Source organism: Akebia trifoliata, chromosome 8 (assembly GCF_017979445.1).
Source record: "Akebia trifoliata isolate Shusen 1 chromosome 8, ASM1797944v1, whole genome shotgun sequence".
In the NCBI taxonomy this organism is placed as follows: domain Eukaryota; kingdom Viridiplantae; phylum Streptophyta; class Magnoliopsida; order Ranunculales; family Lardizabalaceae; genus Akebia; species Akebia trifoliata.
Window position 1 is genome coordinate 41,064,056 of NC_141382.1, and position 18,349 is coordinate 41,082,404.

The following is an 18,349-nucleotide window of genomic DNA, read 5'->3' on the forward strand; positions in this document are numbered from 1 at the left end:
CTGGGCAAAACCCAGACAAGAGCATGATCTCCTGTCTATAGGAATACCTGGTTATAAAAAAGTAAAAAACTAGATCGAAACTCTAATCAATAAAATCCAATCTCTCCTTTAAAATAATTGTTACAAATTGATCACCAATAATAAGAAAACAATATTCTCATTGGATCCTAACACCAGAGGTTCGCATTTCTATTAGTTCCACCATACTGATCCATTCATGACGTTTTCATTGAAATTAGAATAATTTGTTTGAACATAAAATTATTGATCACGAATAAAAAATAATAATAATACTCTCATAAATTATCTTAATTAAAGAGATTTTGAAGATTAAATGGCCCTAAAGCCTATGAAGTTTAAATGTAATGGTGGGAGCACTTGAGGGATCCAAATTTTGGCCTCGAACCACTTCTACTCCACCCTATCTCATTATAATGGTAAAGATAAGTAACGTACAAGAGGTGAAAAATGATTTGAAAGCAAATTTTCTTATAAAGTAAGAGTTCTTAAGGAATTAATTAATCAAAAATTAAATTTTTAAAATTTACTAAAAATGAATTAAAATGTTTGATTGACTGACATTTTAGTAACTCGCTAGACAATCCCATGCGTCATGTGTACTTCAAATAAAAACACGAAAAATGCTCCACTACCTATGACATCTTTAGGCATTTTCATCATTCAAATTGATAAATAATATTTGCTCTAGAGAGTTACTAATCACTCGACAATACAGCAATTTAAGTCATTTTATTCTAATTTTAAAAAAAATGATTATTTTTTTATTTATAATTAACTACAATTTTATTTTATTTTTGCTAATTTCACAAATTCAGGTCATATACTCGGCTTAGAAAAAAAAAATTATTAAATATTTATTTTCATAAACTGAAAATTTTAATATTTTGAATACTCTTCAAAATCAAAAAATCAAAAAATCAAAAAAAAAATTAATATTCTTTTTCAATTATTGTCCACAACTTCTATAAGAGTTCGTAAATGCTAAATAAATATTAAATGGGGCCCACGTAAATGTATCATCATATATGATACACTATTTTGGGCCACATTGATATCACATGAAGCTTTGGTCAATAAAAAGATCCACCCCATAGCCCATACCTCTGTATGCAATTGGTTGAAGACAGCTTTGCTTTATCTTATTAAAGGACGCTGAGCCAGTGAGTGAGACAATATGTTGGCCGCTTTAGCAGTTACGTTTTTTTTCAAAAAGTTTCCCAAGTACAAGAAAGAGATCTGCAGCTGTGTGACTTGCCACGTCAGCCGCGTATCAATCACGTACCAAAACCCCGTGCATTCATCGTGATTCAAGTTGAGTTGAAACCTGTGTTAGCCATCTCCCGTTTAATTCTTGAAAATTTTATGAATTTTTTTATTTTTCTACAATAATAATATATTATTCTTTTGATTATTGAATTATTCTAAATAATTCACGAATTTTAAATTTGTAAAAAAATAAAATATGATTTTTTACAAATTTTATAATACTCGATGATAAAAAAAAAAATGCTAATATAACTTCATGTATGTTGTAACAACGTAAGTCGATTTTGAAGCAGTCGTGCTTCAAAATTTTGGAGGAATCCACATTTTTATGTGACGAATGTTTCTTTTATATTTAAAAATAATAATGACATGTCCCTCTACATTTATTTGAGATTACACATTTATTTATTAAATAAATTTATAATATAAAAAAGAGAGATTCTATTGCCACACCAAATGTTAATAACAGCACCTCAACATGTGTGAATTCTTTGATGATTTACGTGTGAATTAGTGCACTGTTAGCAAAAGTTAGTGTGGCAATAAAATCTCTCTATTTATTTAATAAAAAAAATTATTTCTTTTAAAATGGAAAGTATATAGTAGCATGCATGGTTTTATCATACTACGTTAAAAAAGAAATGAAAGTACATGTTTTATTGAATTAAAGCAAAACATGAACAAAATTTCTTTTGATAAAACTCTGAAAATCTTGTTTTCACTGATCTTTGTTTTTTTTTTTTTTTTTTTTACAAAGCTTTCCAAGTTCAAATTTCATCATGTAAAAAGGCCTTAAAACTCGATGGTTCAACAATCTCAAAGAGTTTGTGAGATGACCAAGACCATGCCTAGAAGGGGACGTTTTGATTTTAAATCACCCCTTCAGAGCGTATTAGGGATTCCCAAAAATTACTTAGTAAGGGTTTCCCAAAAATAATAATAATTAAAACACTTACAAGTGACTACTAACTTAGTTGATAAAGTCTTTAGATGATGATATCAGACCACTAAGTTATTGAACTCATTAAAAACAGACTTATAAATAATAAAAAATTAATAATAATTTAAACACATGAGAATCGATAAGCATTTTATTAATATGAACTAATATGTTGGGAGTTCATCATCATCAAAATCAATCGTCATAGCATTTCATTCGTGTGAACAAGTTTGTTGCGAGTTCATCACCATCAAAATCTATCCCAAAATTTTAGAAATTTGAGGTCTTATTCTTCCATTTTATTCTACCCAAAAAGGTACATTATTGAATGATCGTGATTCATGTTAGGAAGGGATTGGATTTCTAGTAGGATCGAGATTGGAATGTAAGTAATGAAAATACTACAAAGGTGGCATAAGACATCAAAGACACAAATTTGCTATTTTTGTAAATCCAGAACAATTGTTATTGTTGCCGTAAAAATGCTTTGTTGTAAACTTATTGGGACCACTAGTCTCATGATATTCAAACCATCTATTTGTAGACTTTTGACGGAAAGAATTTTTAGACATACCCAAAGAAAAATTCCCATAGACACCAAGAGAATAAATCCTGAAAAGAGAAAGGAGAGATACTATGGAAAAAAGAAAAAGAGTCGAGTCGGTCTATTTGTATACACCGAAATTGCAATTTGCACTCGCTTAAGTGATTTTTATAAATAAATAAATTATCATTTTACCCTATCATTTTGACTTATTGCACATGCTACCACCTACCGCCTATCACCTACCAAACAAAAACCCAAAACCCACTTTCTTCTTCTTCTTCTTCATATTTATTTCCTGAATTTTGTGAGGTTAAATCAATGGAGGTTAGATTTTAGAATTTTTTTTCAAGTTATTGTATTTCTTTGAAATTCCTTTTAATTTTTTGTAATTAATCATTAAGAAAGATGAAAAAAAAAAATCATTATTAAAGTTTCAAAACGACAATTTTGAATCAAAGAACTCGAAGATTTTTTAACAATTCTGCTCGATAAATTCAAACCGAACTTATTTTAGCAAATTCGGTATGTACGTACCAAATCTTACTAAACAGATTCGATAGATACTTACCAAATCTTACAAAATATATTCAATAGATACCTACCGAAAACAAAACTTTCTTTTGCGAACGACTTCGACTTGATTGAAAGTGCTGAACTAAGAAAAACAAGTAAGATCAAAGTTTAAAATCCTCATTAAAAACTTTCAAGATGTAAAGAAGAAAAAATGAGAGAGGGAGAGAGAAAGAGAGAGAAGAAGAAGAAGAAGAAGAAGAGATGAAGAATTGGTTCAGTACCTTCAGGTGTGTACAATAAGCAATACAGTCAAACAGATTTATCATGTGTGTGCAAAAGGATATTTTAAAGTTGAGGTGGGTATCACAAGAAAATGGGTGCAAATGTCAATTTCGGTATGCATAGCCCCACCCAAAAGGAGAAGGGGGAGAGAGAATGAATTGGAAATGTGCATTAACATAAAAAAAAATACACTACTTTAACTTTCATGTTAGACACTCAAGAATAATTTTTATTTGTATTTATTAATAATTAAAAACTAATTCTTATTGAATTTAAACTATCAATACAATCAGAGAATATTTTGGTTCAATTTCGATTTTTTGAAAATAGAAACAATGGAAACTCCTTTATGAACCTTAATTATGTATGACTACACAAGTGTTAAGGGACAAATTTCAACATACGCAATCCATCATCCATGTTTCACCTAGAGATTTGTACCTCAAACATGATTGCAAAATGAATACCACATGAGCGGACACCTCGGAAATACAACCACCGTATCCCAAACACCTAGACCACTCATGAGGCCGACATGCTCCAGTCATGGGCAAAACACCCAAACTGTATTATGGCCAAGATGTCTCTCGGCATGTTTTCAAGAGAAAACCACCTGACCATGAGAGCCCTTGCTTCTCTTATAAAAAAGAGGAAAACAAAGGTTTTGGGATTGTTTTGGATCAGTTTTTGTCCATTTCCACTAGAAGACCAGAAACCAATTGTACCATGCAACTCTCTTTATCCATCTTCACTTCCAATTTCTCAACTAACTTGACTGTCAGGAGTGTGTTTCTCAAGCACCACACCGGTATTCTAGTAGAGTGGTCTTGCCAGAGGACAAGCCCAATTGTTCGATCAAAGTGAAGAGCATGGAAGTCTTGTCAAATAAGAAAGCATCTTCTGATACTAAGTACTTCGAGGAGTATGCAATTGGAAAAGCCACCACAATTGTATAATCAAAATGTAAATGCAATTGTGCAACTATACTATTAACCTCATTTCATTTAGAACAAAATCATTTTGGCTCCTGATCATGAATGTATGACCCTGTTGTGAGCTTAATAATAATCTAATGTGAATTTTGGAGGGGAAAAAAAAAACAGAGAAAATATAAAGATGGTACAATTGTAAAATAAATTAAGATAAAAAAGAAACCTAAATATTTCTTCTACAAAAATTTGAACTGGGTAAACCATTTATTATTTGAAATACCTACCACGCCAAGCAATCCAGTAGATGAAAATTTTACCCAGATGCTACGGCAGCGACAGCGCCTTTATCACATTCTCCCTGTTCCTCCTTAACAAACTCTTCAATCAAACTACGTTGTTTCTGTGTCAAATTCCTGTCCCCAAAAAAACTTCCATCAGATATTTCTTGTTTGAGAAAAACTTCCATCAGATTTTTTTTTACTTATCAAAAAAAATTTCTTGTTTGGGAAAATAGAAGTTCAAAGATAACAGGCAAAAATGTAAAAAAGAAAAATGCCAAACTGATATCCTATGACACTGTGCTGACCTGGCAATATGTACAGAACCAAAGATGATTTTCCTCGAGATACAAGTGAAATAATCTACGGTTATGCGCACATTGCCACATCAGTGCAGTGTTGTAGGATGTCAGTGTAGAACAGCTCATGAAACAATGTTTAGCTGAGACCTCGGAACTAGTCTAGGGGTGCCAGTGTGACCTTCACAGGCATGAATTTGAACTGGACAGATCAGACCCGTTTAAATTCAAAATCTATCAAAACCTAGGCACAAAGTGACCCATTCACTTAGGGCATAAAATGGGTCGGATTTTATCCGAAATCCAAGTGATCTGAATCCGATTTTTAGCGGATTAGGTTTCTCAAATATATCCAAATTAAAATATGGGTTGATGTCCCTTGACCCGACTCGGATACGGATCGGATGCTGACCCATCCCTATATCAGCCTATACCCGAATGGTATATTATTTTGTATGTCATATATGTTATATTTTTATAGTTTTTAATCTATTATTCATCAACAAATGAGTAAAAGGTGAAGTGGCTTCTTCTCAAAAAGGGAGAGGTCTTGAGTTGAAATAACATTTAAGCCACATTTTTTAATAAATTACTTTGTAATGGTATGAAATTATCCAAGCCAAATCAATTAATTTGGTTGGATCAGATCCGGATATGGATTTAATGAAAGTAAAAAAAAAATCGAACATGATTTGAGCTAGTAGGATCCGAATCGGATCCGGATTTGGGCCCGAATAAGAACCTGGATATGGATATGGGTAGACACATACCCGGCCCAAACCCGACCCATTTTAAGCCCTACATTAACACCCCTACTCAGAACTAGAAAACTTACGTTGGAATGCTGACGTTGAAATGCACATATTGATCACCAAACGAGAAGGAGCTCCTGGTCTTAATCCCTGTTGGAGGATATAAGAAAGAAAGCAATTTTACTTCACTTAGGCACACATTTATGTATAATCAATGGATAAACATTATTTTGTGGAACAGTATGTGAAGGTTAGGTTATATAGTAAATTCTAACATTGTGTATCAGCAACAACATCTATAGATAAGAAGCGGAAAGGAAGGACATTTGTGTAGTTCCTCACCTTTTCTCTTCAGAACAACCTTCTGACCAGGTTGAGTGCCTGGACGGACCTGCAAACAAGATCAAAAGTAATCGTGCCACCCATGTGAGTTACCTGAAACTAGGTCTAAGTTTTGAAACAAAACATTGATGTTTAGGTCAACACAATCGATTTTTTTTTTCTCTCCTGACCGAGACAAGATTTTGAAACTTGCCTACAACAAACTGTTTTTGTATAGGAAACCCTACATTCATCACTAGTTTGCCAAATTATGAACTCCATCCAACAGTCCAGTATTTGGAGTATCGATTTCCGTAGATCTCATCTGATGGACAACTCTGAAGTTATTCTCACTAAAGATGATGTATACAATATCCAAGTTACCTTAAGAGCAACATCTCCTGTCAGAGTTGGGACTTGAATAGTTCCCCCCAGCATCGCCTGCAAAAAAGCAATCCAAAAGCCTGCTGTCAATCTTTCTACTAAGATGCCCAGACTGGATACAAGAAATTCATCTCTACTGCACTTTGGTTTTTAGTATTTTCGTTGCACCAAAATTGATCAAACTTCACATATATAGAAGGGAACGAGTTTTTCCAACAGGACACTAATTGGTTGGTGAGGTTTTTCTTGCCACAAGGAGGCTGACATAGCCAATCTAGACCATCCATCTGATAGATGATCCTCAAGATCAGACATGTGGAGTGTGACCTTGTTCTTGTCATCCCTATATCCTACCATATATTGTACTTCTGCCCTACTTGTGATGCGATGCATGACAATCATATGAATTGTGACAAGTTAGCAAACTAGGTAAGTCCATGCCAAAACATGATATGTAAGCTAGAGTAAGAGTGGTAGTCAGCCTTATTAGCCAATTAAATTCTTTTACACATGAGAAAGAATCTGCTAATACATCCAGGAAGAAACATTACCCTTCCATAAGAATAGTGTCTAATTCTCCTTTTAAGATTTCCATGCACATTAAAAAATATTATCCCAGAAAGTTTCTAAAAAAAGTGGAGATTACCTGAGCAACACTCAAAATGGCATTAACATGGATATCACGGCCTTCTCTCTGGAAAATGGGATCTTCTCTTACCTGCAAAATTATTATATTATCAAACTCTAGTAGAAAAAGATGTGTGTAACTACATGCTTATTAGAGGGAAAATATTTAATAGTTCAGAAAATATTTACAAAAGTTACCTTGACTGTAACATAAAGATCTCCGGGTTGATTCCCATCAGGATCTGCTCCACCATATTTATGCATCTTTATAGTTTCATTTTCATCGACTCCTGCAGACATCAACAAATTCAGAAGTAGATAGAGTGATGGCGAGGCTTCTTATAACAACAACAGTCGCAGCCAGCGATAGTGAATGAAATGGAAGCATATGTATAACCCATCCCAGTTCGGGTCTGAGGGGCTCAACTTGAGGTCAAAATTATAAAGACATTGTGTCTAACTAAAAAACTAACAAAATTTCAGAATACCAAGAACCTTTTCTGATACACAATCACCAGTTAGCCCAAAAGATGACATTTAAACATACCTGGCATAACTTCTACTTTGACTGTCTTTGATCCTCCCACAACTCGATTTCCCTTGCATGACTTGCAAAAGCTCTATACACAAATAAATCAGAACTGTAATTTCACCATAAAAACACAAGCCAAAGACAAATTTGGGAAGTCGATAGCCAAGTCATGAAAACTTTGAACCATGACCAAAAGTAAGAAAAAAAATCAACCACCCTGAAACAATAAATTAGATTTGTATAAATATTTTTGCCAATCCACGAGTAGTCATTTCATCAAACACATTCAATAGGGGCTACACATCATATGTAACATGAATGCAAGCTGGACCATTGCCATACTCAAACAATCAGGTCACATGTCCTAACTAACAGTTTCAAAACCAAAGAACAACTAAGCAAGATTGACTTTCATGTTTCTTTATTTCGGATGAAAGATGCTCCATGATCATCCATCTTACCATCAACCATTAATAGCCTCAAATCAACTGTTAAGAAGGGGTTGGTTAAAGATACGGTGATTCAAAAGTAGTAGCAGCCTTGTCTGACACAATTGAGGCAGGTTATGCTCAGCCCAATTGATGATATTCACCCACAAAATTTGGATTATGTTTCACCACATTGATGAAAGAATGCCACCATTTATTTTTTTATTTTTTTGATAAAGAATGCCATCATTTCTTTTGCAGGAGTTATTTCCATTTTTGAAAGAAAAAAACTCTTCTGATCATGATGTTACTTTTATGCAACACAGTTTCCCTACCGCCTCTCTCATTTTAGCTAAGATAACTTGGCATCATTGGACCTCAAGCTACCTTTTGTTGATTTAGATCTGAAAGAAGTCCAGAGCAACACCTACATGCACCACAGTTGCACTGACCAACAATTCCATGTTATTTTTGCGACCCAAAGTGTGTCTACATTGTGTTTGTTACCAGAATAATCTGGCAAGTTTTACAAAATAATTAATTGTTTCCACAGTTTGAAAAATAAGTAAATATGTCTGTTTGGTGCAGTATTTTATCTTTTTAAGACCAAAACAGCCCTGAGATTTAAAAAAAATCCACTGATTTCCTCTAGCTCAAATACCCATCTTTTAAATAAAAAAACAGTATTTTATTAATTTGTGGTTCTTAGAGCAACTCCAACGCACTCCCTCCACTCTCCATCCCCTCTCAGCTGCCATTTTGAAGAGTTAAATCCAAAATATGGGTCTCCAACGCGCTATCCATTTTGGATAGCAAGTTTGGAGTCTCCCTTTTTTGGCTCCAAAAATTTCATGACCCCAACAGCTATTTTGGAGTCACTAAGGATTTTAGGGTCTCCAATGCACGAACTACCGTCATCTCCATTTTGGGTTGAATTAAATAAATATTAAAATATTTATTGATAGCATGGTTGGAGTGTATACCCTTCAAATATCCAAAATAGCTATCCATAAGCACATTGCTATCCATTATGGATAGTCATTTTGGATATTCCCCTTGGAGTTGCTCTTACCTGTCAGGAAAAAAAAAGTGTTGTTCTGGTACACATTAACAAATATAAACTCTATGATATGCCCAAAAAAATAAGAGTCAGTTATCTTCATATTCATGTAATAGTAAGGTACAGACTAAACAAGCATGTTATACCGTTACTGTTTTTCCAGTTCCACCACATTGTGCACATGTTGATTGCAACCTAAACGGACCCTTCTGCATGAATATCTGCAGATGTCACCAAAAATCCCATCTGTTAACTACGAAGACAAAATTTAAATGTGGACAAATCAAAAGGATCCACAATAGAACAGACCATTCCAGAGCCTCTACAAGGTCTACATGTTTCAGGCCTCGTTCCAGGAGGAACACCTGTTCCACCTGCAAAATATGGTTCCATGAATGTCAACAAATACAATGGCAAACATTAGGTACCTAATTAGCTTATACAACCAAGCAGAATTAAAAAACAGAGATATTTTGTTAAATGAAGTTCATCATCATACCACAAGCTTCACAAGGTAAAGATGCTTGAAAGGTCACGGTCTTAGAGCAACCCTGAATAGCTTCCATGAATGATAGTTCAAGGGCAACCTATGCACAAATAAATGAAGAGTTGGACCATCAATGAAATAACATTTTAATAAAATAAAAAAACTCAAATCAGAAACTTAAAGATAGCAGCGAATCATTAATAGATAACAGAAGATGAAACCTTGACATCTTGGCCGCCGAATTCTCTTTGCCTAAAGAAGTCTTTAACAAACTGATCTCCGTTGTTAAATATGCCCAAATCAAACATATAAGAGCAATTAGATTTGACATTCGGAAGATGAAATACAGCTTATACAAATGAGACAATCTTATACCATCATTGCCGTTATTCAGAGAGCATTGGAATCACACAAGCGGGACAGGAATATCAATGCTCAGATACTAATGTTAGTGAACCAAGTCTATTATAACAGAAGCAAGAAAGAACTCTTATTTTTGTCTTGTATCATTATCATTGACTTATTATTATTCACATAAGTGGGACAGGAATATCAATGCTTAGTTACTAATGTTGGTGAACCAAGTCTATTATAACAGAAGCAAGGAAGAACTCTTTATTTTTGTCTTATACTATTATTGTTATTGACTTATAATTTTTGTAATGGCAATTAATAAAAATTATATATTTCACAGGATAAAGAATTTCTCTTATTGTCAATATCATAGTCCAAAAACATCAAGCATTAGAAGAGGTTCACTTCTTGTCATGTTAATGCCAGGTTCACTTGTGTCAAAACTACAGAAAGATGAAATGGAGCACCAAAATCTTATGAAAAAAGGAATCATACGAACAACTGCTCGGAGACACAAAAGCATCCTTTGGGGAGATGTTGATAACAGAGACAAAAAATAAAATAGCATGAAAAAAAATGTTGGAAATGAGACTGTTACAGAGTGATGTATAAATATGAGAAATTAGTTTTCTTTTGTATCCCGGTACCAAAAATGATGAGTTTTATTTTTAAATAATTCCTAGAAGAAGTATAGAATATTATGCACAATTAGTTAGCCTTAAAAGGGGGTCCCTCATTTTAAAATAGACCAACCCCTTGTGGGTTGAAAGAATATTTTTCAAGTTTTGAAGGAAGAATAAGGAAATGTCAGGGATTTTGCTGTGTAGGGTACTTTTGGATTTTTCTTTTCTTGAGGGGGACTTTTTTGAGATTGTAGGAGTAGATGGGTGGTAAGACTAGGAATGATAGAATCAGATGAGAGCACATGAGAAACACAAGGGCCAGGAATAGTTACAGTGAGGATAAAATGAAGGAAAGTCAATCGCGAAGGTTCAGGCATCTAAATAAAGACCAATGCCAGTAGCAACGATTGGGATTTAAGAGGGCTTTAGAGCAAGACAAGGGGAAGGCCAAAAACGAGGGGGATTGAGGTAGTAAAAAGGATATGAAGATACATGCCTTGAGGGATATATAGCCCCGTATAGAATTGAATTGTGAAACAGAATTCATGTTGCTGACTAAATTTTTTTGGAATAAGTTGTAGATCGTAGAGTAGCCAAAATCATTTGTGATCATCAAGGGGCTTGGATTGTCTAGGTTTAGGTCTTAATATTTTGACTATCTAATCCAAGTCCCAAAAAAAAGACTTTTAAAGCTTGCCTTTATGGTTTATACAACGAAATCGTGTACATTAGTTAGGAATTCGATACAATCCACACAAGCAACGTTAAGTCGATATCAGGGCCTCACTTCTCCTGTTGCTACAGTGCGATTTTACAAGTTTAGGCCAATCTATCATTGCTTTCTCAATATAACCAATTCCCATTTACCAATAATAAGAAAAATCCCTTTTCTATCCATTTTCTCTCTGTTTTAGTCTGTATTTCAATTATTGTTCTCGGTTTCTAATATACTAACAATGCAACATAAAAATGTCATAGAACTGATTATTACAATTATTTGGTAAAATATGTGTACTTTTTTCTAGAAGTATAATAACGATACTGACACATGTTTTCAAATGATATTTCCCAAATAAATGGTAAATATTTGTATTATAATAAAATAACATTTATTATTGGTTTTCTATCTCACACATAGACACCCATCCACACACCTAACTATTTGCATAGAAGTGACAAAGGAATCTTAAGAAGAGTAATCACATAAGCATATGAAAGATGCAAAATAATTGTATATACATTACAATTCCATTGCTTATAATTTTATATACATTAGAATCAAAAGGAACTAAAGAAGACCAACAAAAAAATAAGATTGAACATAAATCCATTAGAATTTTGTTTTTACCAATAAGAGTTCAATATAAACTTAGTTTGGAAGGTCTTCAATTTTCAAGTTTTCCAGTTTCACAAAGTTTTAACTTCAAATATCAGTATTCATCAAGTTAGAAGCATGGTTCAAAATACTATACCATATGGGGACATATCGTTTGTTGAACCTTCCGATATGAAACATTCCTAAAATTAAATGTTTCAAATTGTATCGAAATATTTCGGTTTGTATTGATATGTGTCGAAATGTTTAGACCGAAACAATTTGAAACAAACCAGAATCAGAAAAAAGCAAAAATATTCAAAAAGAAGGAATGGAATCTCTAGATCAATGGAATATTTGAAGAAACAAAATGGAGGTTCCAATGATATAAAGAGCCTGCAAAAAAGCAATTCAATATGTGCAAAAAAAAAAAATTGCAGTGAGTATATTTTAAAGAGCTGTTCTCAAATGAAATCCAGAAGGAAAAAACCTACTATCTTCTGATTAAATCAGATGCCTTATCCATTAGGCTACCAGTACTTGATAGCTCACTGAAAGTTGAAACATAAACATACTTTGATGCTATCTAACTTAGTTTTTAATCAGCATATTAGTGTCTAATAGCACGTATCAACAGGAAAAATGTGATATACTCAAAATAAATAGTTGTAAGAGTCATTTATAACCTAAAACATGTATTATGTACATTATGCATCATCATAATGTTGATTTGTATGAATGTTTCAGAAAATTCACACCCTACTGGAATATTACAGTTCGTATTGGTGAATGTAAGATTTTTTCCTTGATTGAAACATTTTCATCCAAAACAACATTTTAAACCTTGGTTATAACCATCAAGTGGGGAAAAAATTGGGGACTTCAGCAAATGAATGTATGTCATTTTTTATTTTTTTGATTAGTTCAAATTTCATGGAAAAAAGAAGGGGATGAGATGACCCCAAAGTACAAAACTTATCAAAAGGAAGCAAAAGAAAGCCCTTTAGGCCACCTCTAAGTTACAAACCAACACCCACCTTACAATAAAATCCTCAAAGAAAATCCCCTTAAACTAAATGAATGTAGGTCATAAAAAGTTAAAATGACAAAAAAAAAAAAGAAAGAAGTTCGGGAAAGAGAAATTACATCATTCATGTCAACACTAGAACCAAAGATATCCTCATATCGACCATATCCATCATCAGGGACACCCTCAGCAGCACGTTGTTCAAAAGCATCATGACCAACCTATGATATTGCCCAAGCAAAACAAATGACATGATTACCAATAGAACACAGATGAAAAAGTTAAGCTCAATATTTAACTATGAAACAATAGTGATTACACGATTACTGGCAGAAGCACCAATTGTACTTTCTTGCCAGATTTCTCTCTAGTGAAAGTCTCGTTTACTAATTATGTATTTGTAATATTCTGCAAGTTTCTCTGTTTTGCCTCAATAAATTTGCTGCTATATGGATAAAGAAAATACAAGTAGTTGTCTTGCTTGAAATGAGTTCAGAATTAGCTCAAGAAGGATATCAGAGTAAATAGAATGGTGATTCTGGAAGACTATTTATGCACAAAAGCTGATTGGCAAAGTCAAACTTGTTTGAAAATAGTTAAAACAACTTGGTTATGAATGAGCCTGGATCATGGTGATGGAAGTTCAAGTTTCTAAAACACCAACAGACAACCAATAAAAACAACTGCTAAACCAAATGGTGGGGATGAAATATTGGTAAAATTTAATCTCTCTATAGAAAACTTACTTGATGGCAAATACATGTAGCAATCCTATAGTGGGTAGATAGAGGGATCACAAAAAATGGCAAATTTTCAGTGGAAATTACTTGATATTCTAATGATATTTTTATGATCATTGTGCTCAAATAGATATCACTTTCAACAACATTCATGAGGAAGAAAAGGTAAATGTTTTTGCTTTTTGACTGGCAAGAAAAGGCAAATATCGAAAGTGGTATTGAAAACCCTGATATGTGAAGCTTATTTATGTCTTTTTCAATTTAACCTTCATAAATATAAGAAGAAGAATTGATTGTAACTAATAGGAAACAAATAAATGAGCACAAATAAGTAAAGTGGCCAAATATTCTTTCTATTCAAATATAAGAAGAAAATAAATGAGTACAAATTTTGCCTAACAATTGATTGTAACTAATAGGAAACAAATGCACTACCTGGTCATAGAGTGATCGTTTTTCCTCATCTTTTAATACCTACATGAATCAAAGGAAGGGAAAGTTGTTATGGAACTCTTTGCATAGTTACAAGAAGCTATACACCTTTATACGGCAAAAACAACTTAATACAATCTAAAAAGTGCCTCGTAAGCTTTTTGAATCTCTTGGAACTTTCTTTCGGCATCAGGGTCATCTTTATTTATATCTGGATGTTCCTTTTTTGCAATCTGTAAAACATGTAATAGTCATAATTTGCATCAACAACCTCAAATAATGATAGAATCACAATGTGTATCAATAGACTTCTCACCATATTGCTTTATAAATTGGAAGGCATATCGTATGTTAATTAACATATGTATTGATATATAATACCATGGTTCCACTTGACAAAGCATATATTGATTTTATGTGGAAAGGAAGAGAAACCCACCGCATAATACGCTTTCTTGATTTCCGATGGATTTGCATTCTTGCTTACTCCAAGTATATCATAATAATTTCTTGAAGACATTGATCCTAACAGAGTCAAAGCAAATACATACCTCTTTAAAAAAAAATAAAAAACCCATTAAGTATTTTACACTGAAAAAAAACTTAGTAATGAAATATTAAAAGATATTTCAAAGTAACAAACGCTTTCAAATTCATCTTTTTTTCTGGATCAAAAAGCATAATCCAAGCAATCCCTAGCTTCATTAAATTAAAAGAAGAAGAGCTTTTCAATACCAGTGGAATGAATCGACCTCGCCGAAACCCAATTTCCATGTAAAACTCCACTCCAAACATCATTTCTCTGCTTCACTGCGACACCAAAGAAATACAAATCAATTAATACTAAACCAGATTGGAATGCAAAACCATAAGATCAACACTGATGAAGACAAAAAAAATTACCATTTTCGGAATTCCAATATCCCAAAATCTTGGACGAATTGCAGACTCCCCAAGTGAATCCTCGACGACTCCCTTGACGCAACGAATCATCCAACTGCGATAAAAACAAAAAATCAATCAAAATGTTTTTTTTTTTAATTGAATATTTGATGGAATGAGAGACGACGAAATGAAGGTGATATACGAGATTGGAAGAATCCTGGATGAATTTGGATCCGAGAGACCTTCGGGCGAAATAGTAGGCGATTCTAGAACCATTGGAGCGCACCATTGAAGTTCAAGCTCCAGTTCTCACAACCTACTGTGAGAACCGAAAACAGTTTCTTGCGGATCAAGAACCCTAATTGAGAACTCAACGTCTACAAACCAATGTTTCAAAGAGTGGACCGATGGTCAGACCGAAAATTAGTCAAATTGATCACATCGCGGTCGGACGGACCATGGCTCAATTTGGTTGGACCGCATCGACTTTTCTTCGGGTAAATTCCCATCATTTTTATTTTTATTTTTATTTTATTAAAAAAAAAAAAAAGGGAACACGTTAGTTAAGGTGTGTCCTAAGGGTTTTGTCAACATGCCCTAAAGGCACGCGCTAAAGTTCGTAAAATACACTTTGAAAATAAGCATTTGCGGGGCCTTTTGTTAAAAAAAAAATATTTTTTTAGGGTAATTTCATTAAATAAAGTGCTAATAATAAGATGGACTTTTGGTGAGCAAACTTGATGTACGTTGACGTAGAATTACATAACTTATTAAAAAATTAAAATGAAAAAGTTTATCTCTTTTGCGAGTTGTGTCAACCCACATATTTATTTTTTAAGATTTCAAATCTTAAAAAGGACCATTGGGCCACATTGATTATCACATTGACAATCTAATAACATAGACATCTAAATTTTATGAAAATATTCATATTCAAAAAAAAAATTAAATAATTATTTTTCGAACTTGATTCATGGTGTATAAAACGGACGGTTATTGAGTACCCATATTTAAAAAAATAAAAATTAACGGTGAAAAATAATTAATTTTTTTTTAACTTCATATAATTTTATCCTCTACAATCTCATTTCTTCGGATGATGATTTTAAATGTCACAAGGTGATTAGATTTGAAATTTTATTTTTTTCACTATAAATAGGAGAGAGTTTTTTTTTTTTTTAATTTTTTTAATAAATTATATACTTTCACAACGAGTTTCAAGTCTATCATTTAATATGTACTTTTATAAATGAAATGTTTGACACCCTACACTTTATCCTACGCTTTACCAAACGTGTTTTATCCTACATGGGTTAGAAGTTTTGGAATGGGCTGATTTTTTGTGAGGATGATCTCTACGATTAGAAGATCACCCTCACCAAAAATCAGCCCATTCCGAAATTTCTAGCCCCATATTTACAAGTTGAAAAATCGTGGACCGTACATTTTTTGTAAATCATTTTTTATGGGGTTAGAAGTTTTGGAATGGACTGGATTTTTATGATGATGATCTCCTCACCATAGAAATCATCCTCACAAAAAATCAGCCTATTCCAAAACTTCTAACCCATGTAAGACAAAATACATTTGGTAAAGCATAGGGTGGGGAACGGGACCCCTTTTATAAATATCAAATCCTAAGAAGTATTTAATGTACTTTTAACATGTGTCATTGGGACACACAACACAAGTGTCAAAAACTAATAACTAATAGTAGGGGTGTCAATTCCATCAGCCCGTCCAACAAGAGAAGGGCGAGGGCTTTTGCATGGAGCCTTATAGCATTCAATCCGGCCCGGCCTGGCCTGCTACTTAATCTTATATAAATATTTATAACATATTTAATTAGAAAATTATTTTTCTCATAAAATCAAATATATTTCTAATTACAATTTAACTCTCATATATATATATATATATGTATATGTATATGTATTTTTTTTCATTAAAAATGAAAACTAGTTGGAAGAAATAAAATACTAGATTTTTTTCATTACATTTAACTCTCAATTAATTGGTATTGAATTTATTTATGGAAGAAATAAAATACTAGATTTACAAAGTAACCCTAGAAAAAAATCATATCAAGTGATTCAACTTGTAAAAATTAATAAAAAATTATTACAATTATTAAATAATCTTAATATTTTAAGAAAAAATATTTTTATGGGACAAACATACCTCAGAAACATATTTTGGGAGAGGGATCAAACATGTGACCTCATGCGTTTTTCAAGATCGCCAACTAGTTGAGCTTTAAGGTCAAGATCCGGGATTACTACAAAGAAAATGAAAGTTGAATTGGTTTCCATCATCCCATTCAACTGCAACAAATCCTAGTTTTAGCATGAAAATCATTGTAACAATAGACATGAATCCTCTATTGAAACTAAAATATTGTGTCAAACTATTTTGAGCCCAACCCCCGCCATGAAAAACAAAAAACTTGAGCTAGTTTTCCAAGAACGAATTTGGAGGCTGAATCCAAGACCCTTGAAAGATATTGTGATATGGCACAAGGTTTGAACATTTGTAGTCGAGTGGCAGTATAAACCATGTCATTTACTTCAGAGTATGACACATGCAAGGTTCTAATAACTAGCATCCAACGAGCTCCAACCAAGAATTTTGCTGTCATAGTAATTCATGTTGATTCCTTATGAGGGGCATTTCTGTCTTTTTAATTTTAAAATGGTCGTTCATACACATGGCACACATCTAGGGTACCGCCGATTAGCATTCAAGAAATTCCAACCTGGAATTTAGTAATCATAATAATCCCTTAATCTGATCTTTCCCTAAACTGAAAAGTTTGAAGCTTGTCATTAGGGAGTGGAATATAGATGTGGTTGGATGAGCTCACCAATTTGTTTTTGGTCCAAGTGGCATACAATCTTGACAAAAGTAGGGCTGTCAACAGTTGGGTATCCGATCGGATAGTGATATATTCGAATTCAAATTCAAATCAAATCGTATATCACTAACCAATATTCGAATTCGCATACGAATGAATTATCGGATATCTTATATTATTTTATTCGAATTCGATTTGTGATATCCGACATTATTTGATTCGAATCCGATTGCAAATCGAATTCGAAAACTATCCAAAATTGAATTGATATTCAAAACACCCTGAAAAAAACCCACATTTATACTACCTTTTCACTCAGAGGCATCAGGCCTGTTCACACGAACAACTGACTTTTTGGTACAAGTGTTGTAGCGTACTCATAAATCGAAGAAAAAAAATGTAATCTTACAAAAAGTGTACCTTTGAATTTTAATCCCAAATACACCAAAC

At 33.0% G+C, this 18,349-nt stretch overlaps 1 protein-coding gene across 1 annotated transcript; it reads right to left on the minus strand.

Annotated features, from left to right (window-relative positions):
• Nucleotides 1-4,542: 4,542 nt before the first annotated feature.
• On the minus strand, nt 4,543-15,522 carry LOC147396845 (chaperone protein dnaJ GFA2, mitochondrial-like). Its single transcript, XM_086452096.1, has 18 exons — nt 15,248-15,522; nt 15,064-15,157; nt 14,896-14,970; nt 14,600-14,685; nt 14,310-14,393; nt 14,164-14,202; nt 13,108-13,209; nt 9,891-9,941; nt 9,682-9,769; nt 9,492-9,556; nt 9,329-9,403; nt 7,710-7,782; nt 7,361-7,452; nt 7,182-7,253; nt 6,536-6,592; nt 6,173-6,221; nt 5,914-5,980; nt 4,543-4,914 (listed from the first exon to the last, which is right to left on the minus strand). Exons 1-18 carry the CDS (start codon nt 15,332-15,334, stop codon nt 4,815-4,817), a joined length of 1,356 nt encoding a protein of 451 aa, XP_086308222.1. The 5' UTR covers nt 15,335-15,522; the 3' UTR covers nt 4,543-4,814.
• Nucleotides 15,523-18,349: the final 2,827 nt, after the last annotated feature.

Bases quoted from the DNA above. Each gene is read 5' to 3' on its own strand.
- LOC147396845 (XM_086452096.1), bottom strand. From the start codon at position 15,334: ATGGTGCGCTCCAATGGTTCTAGAATCGCCTACTATTTCGCCCGAAGG. The intron at 15,158-15,247 runs GTATATCACCTT...TTTTTATCGCAG, and splicing joins TCCAGGATTCTTCCAATCTC to TTGGATGATTCGTTGCGTCA. The intron at 7,254-7,360 runs GTAACTTTTGTA...ATAATTTTGCAG, and splicing joins ATCTTTATGTTACAGTCAAG to GTAAGAGAAGATCCCATTTT.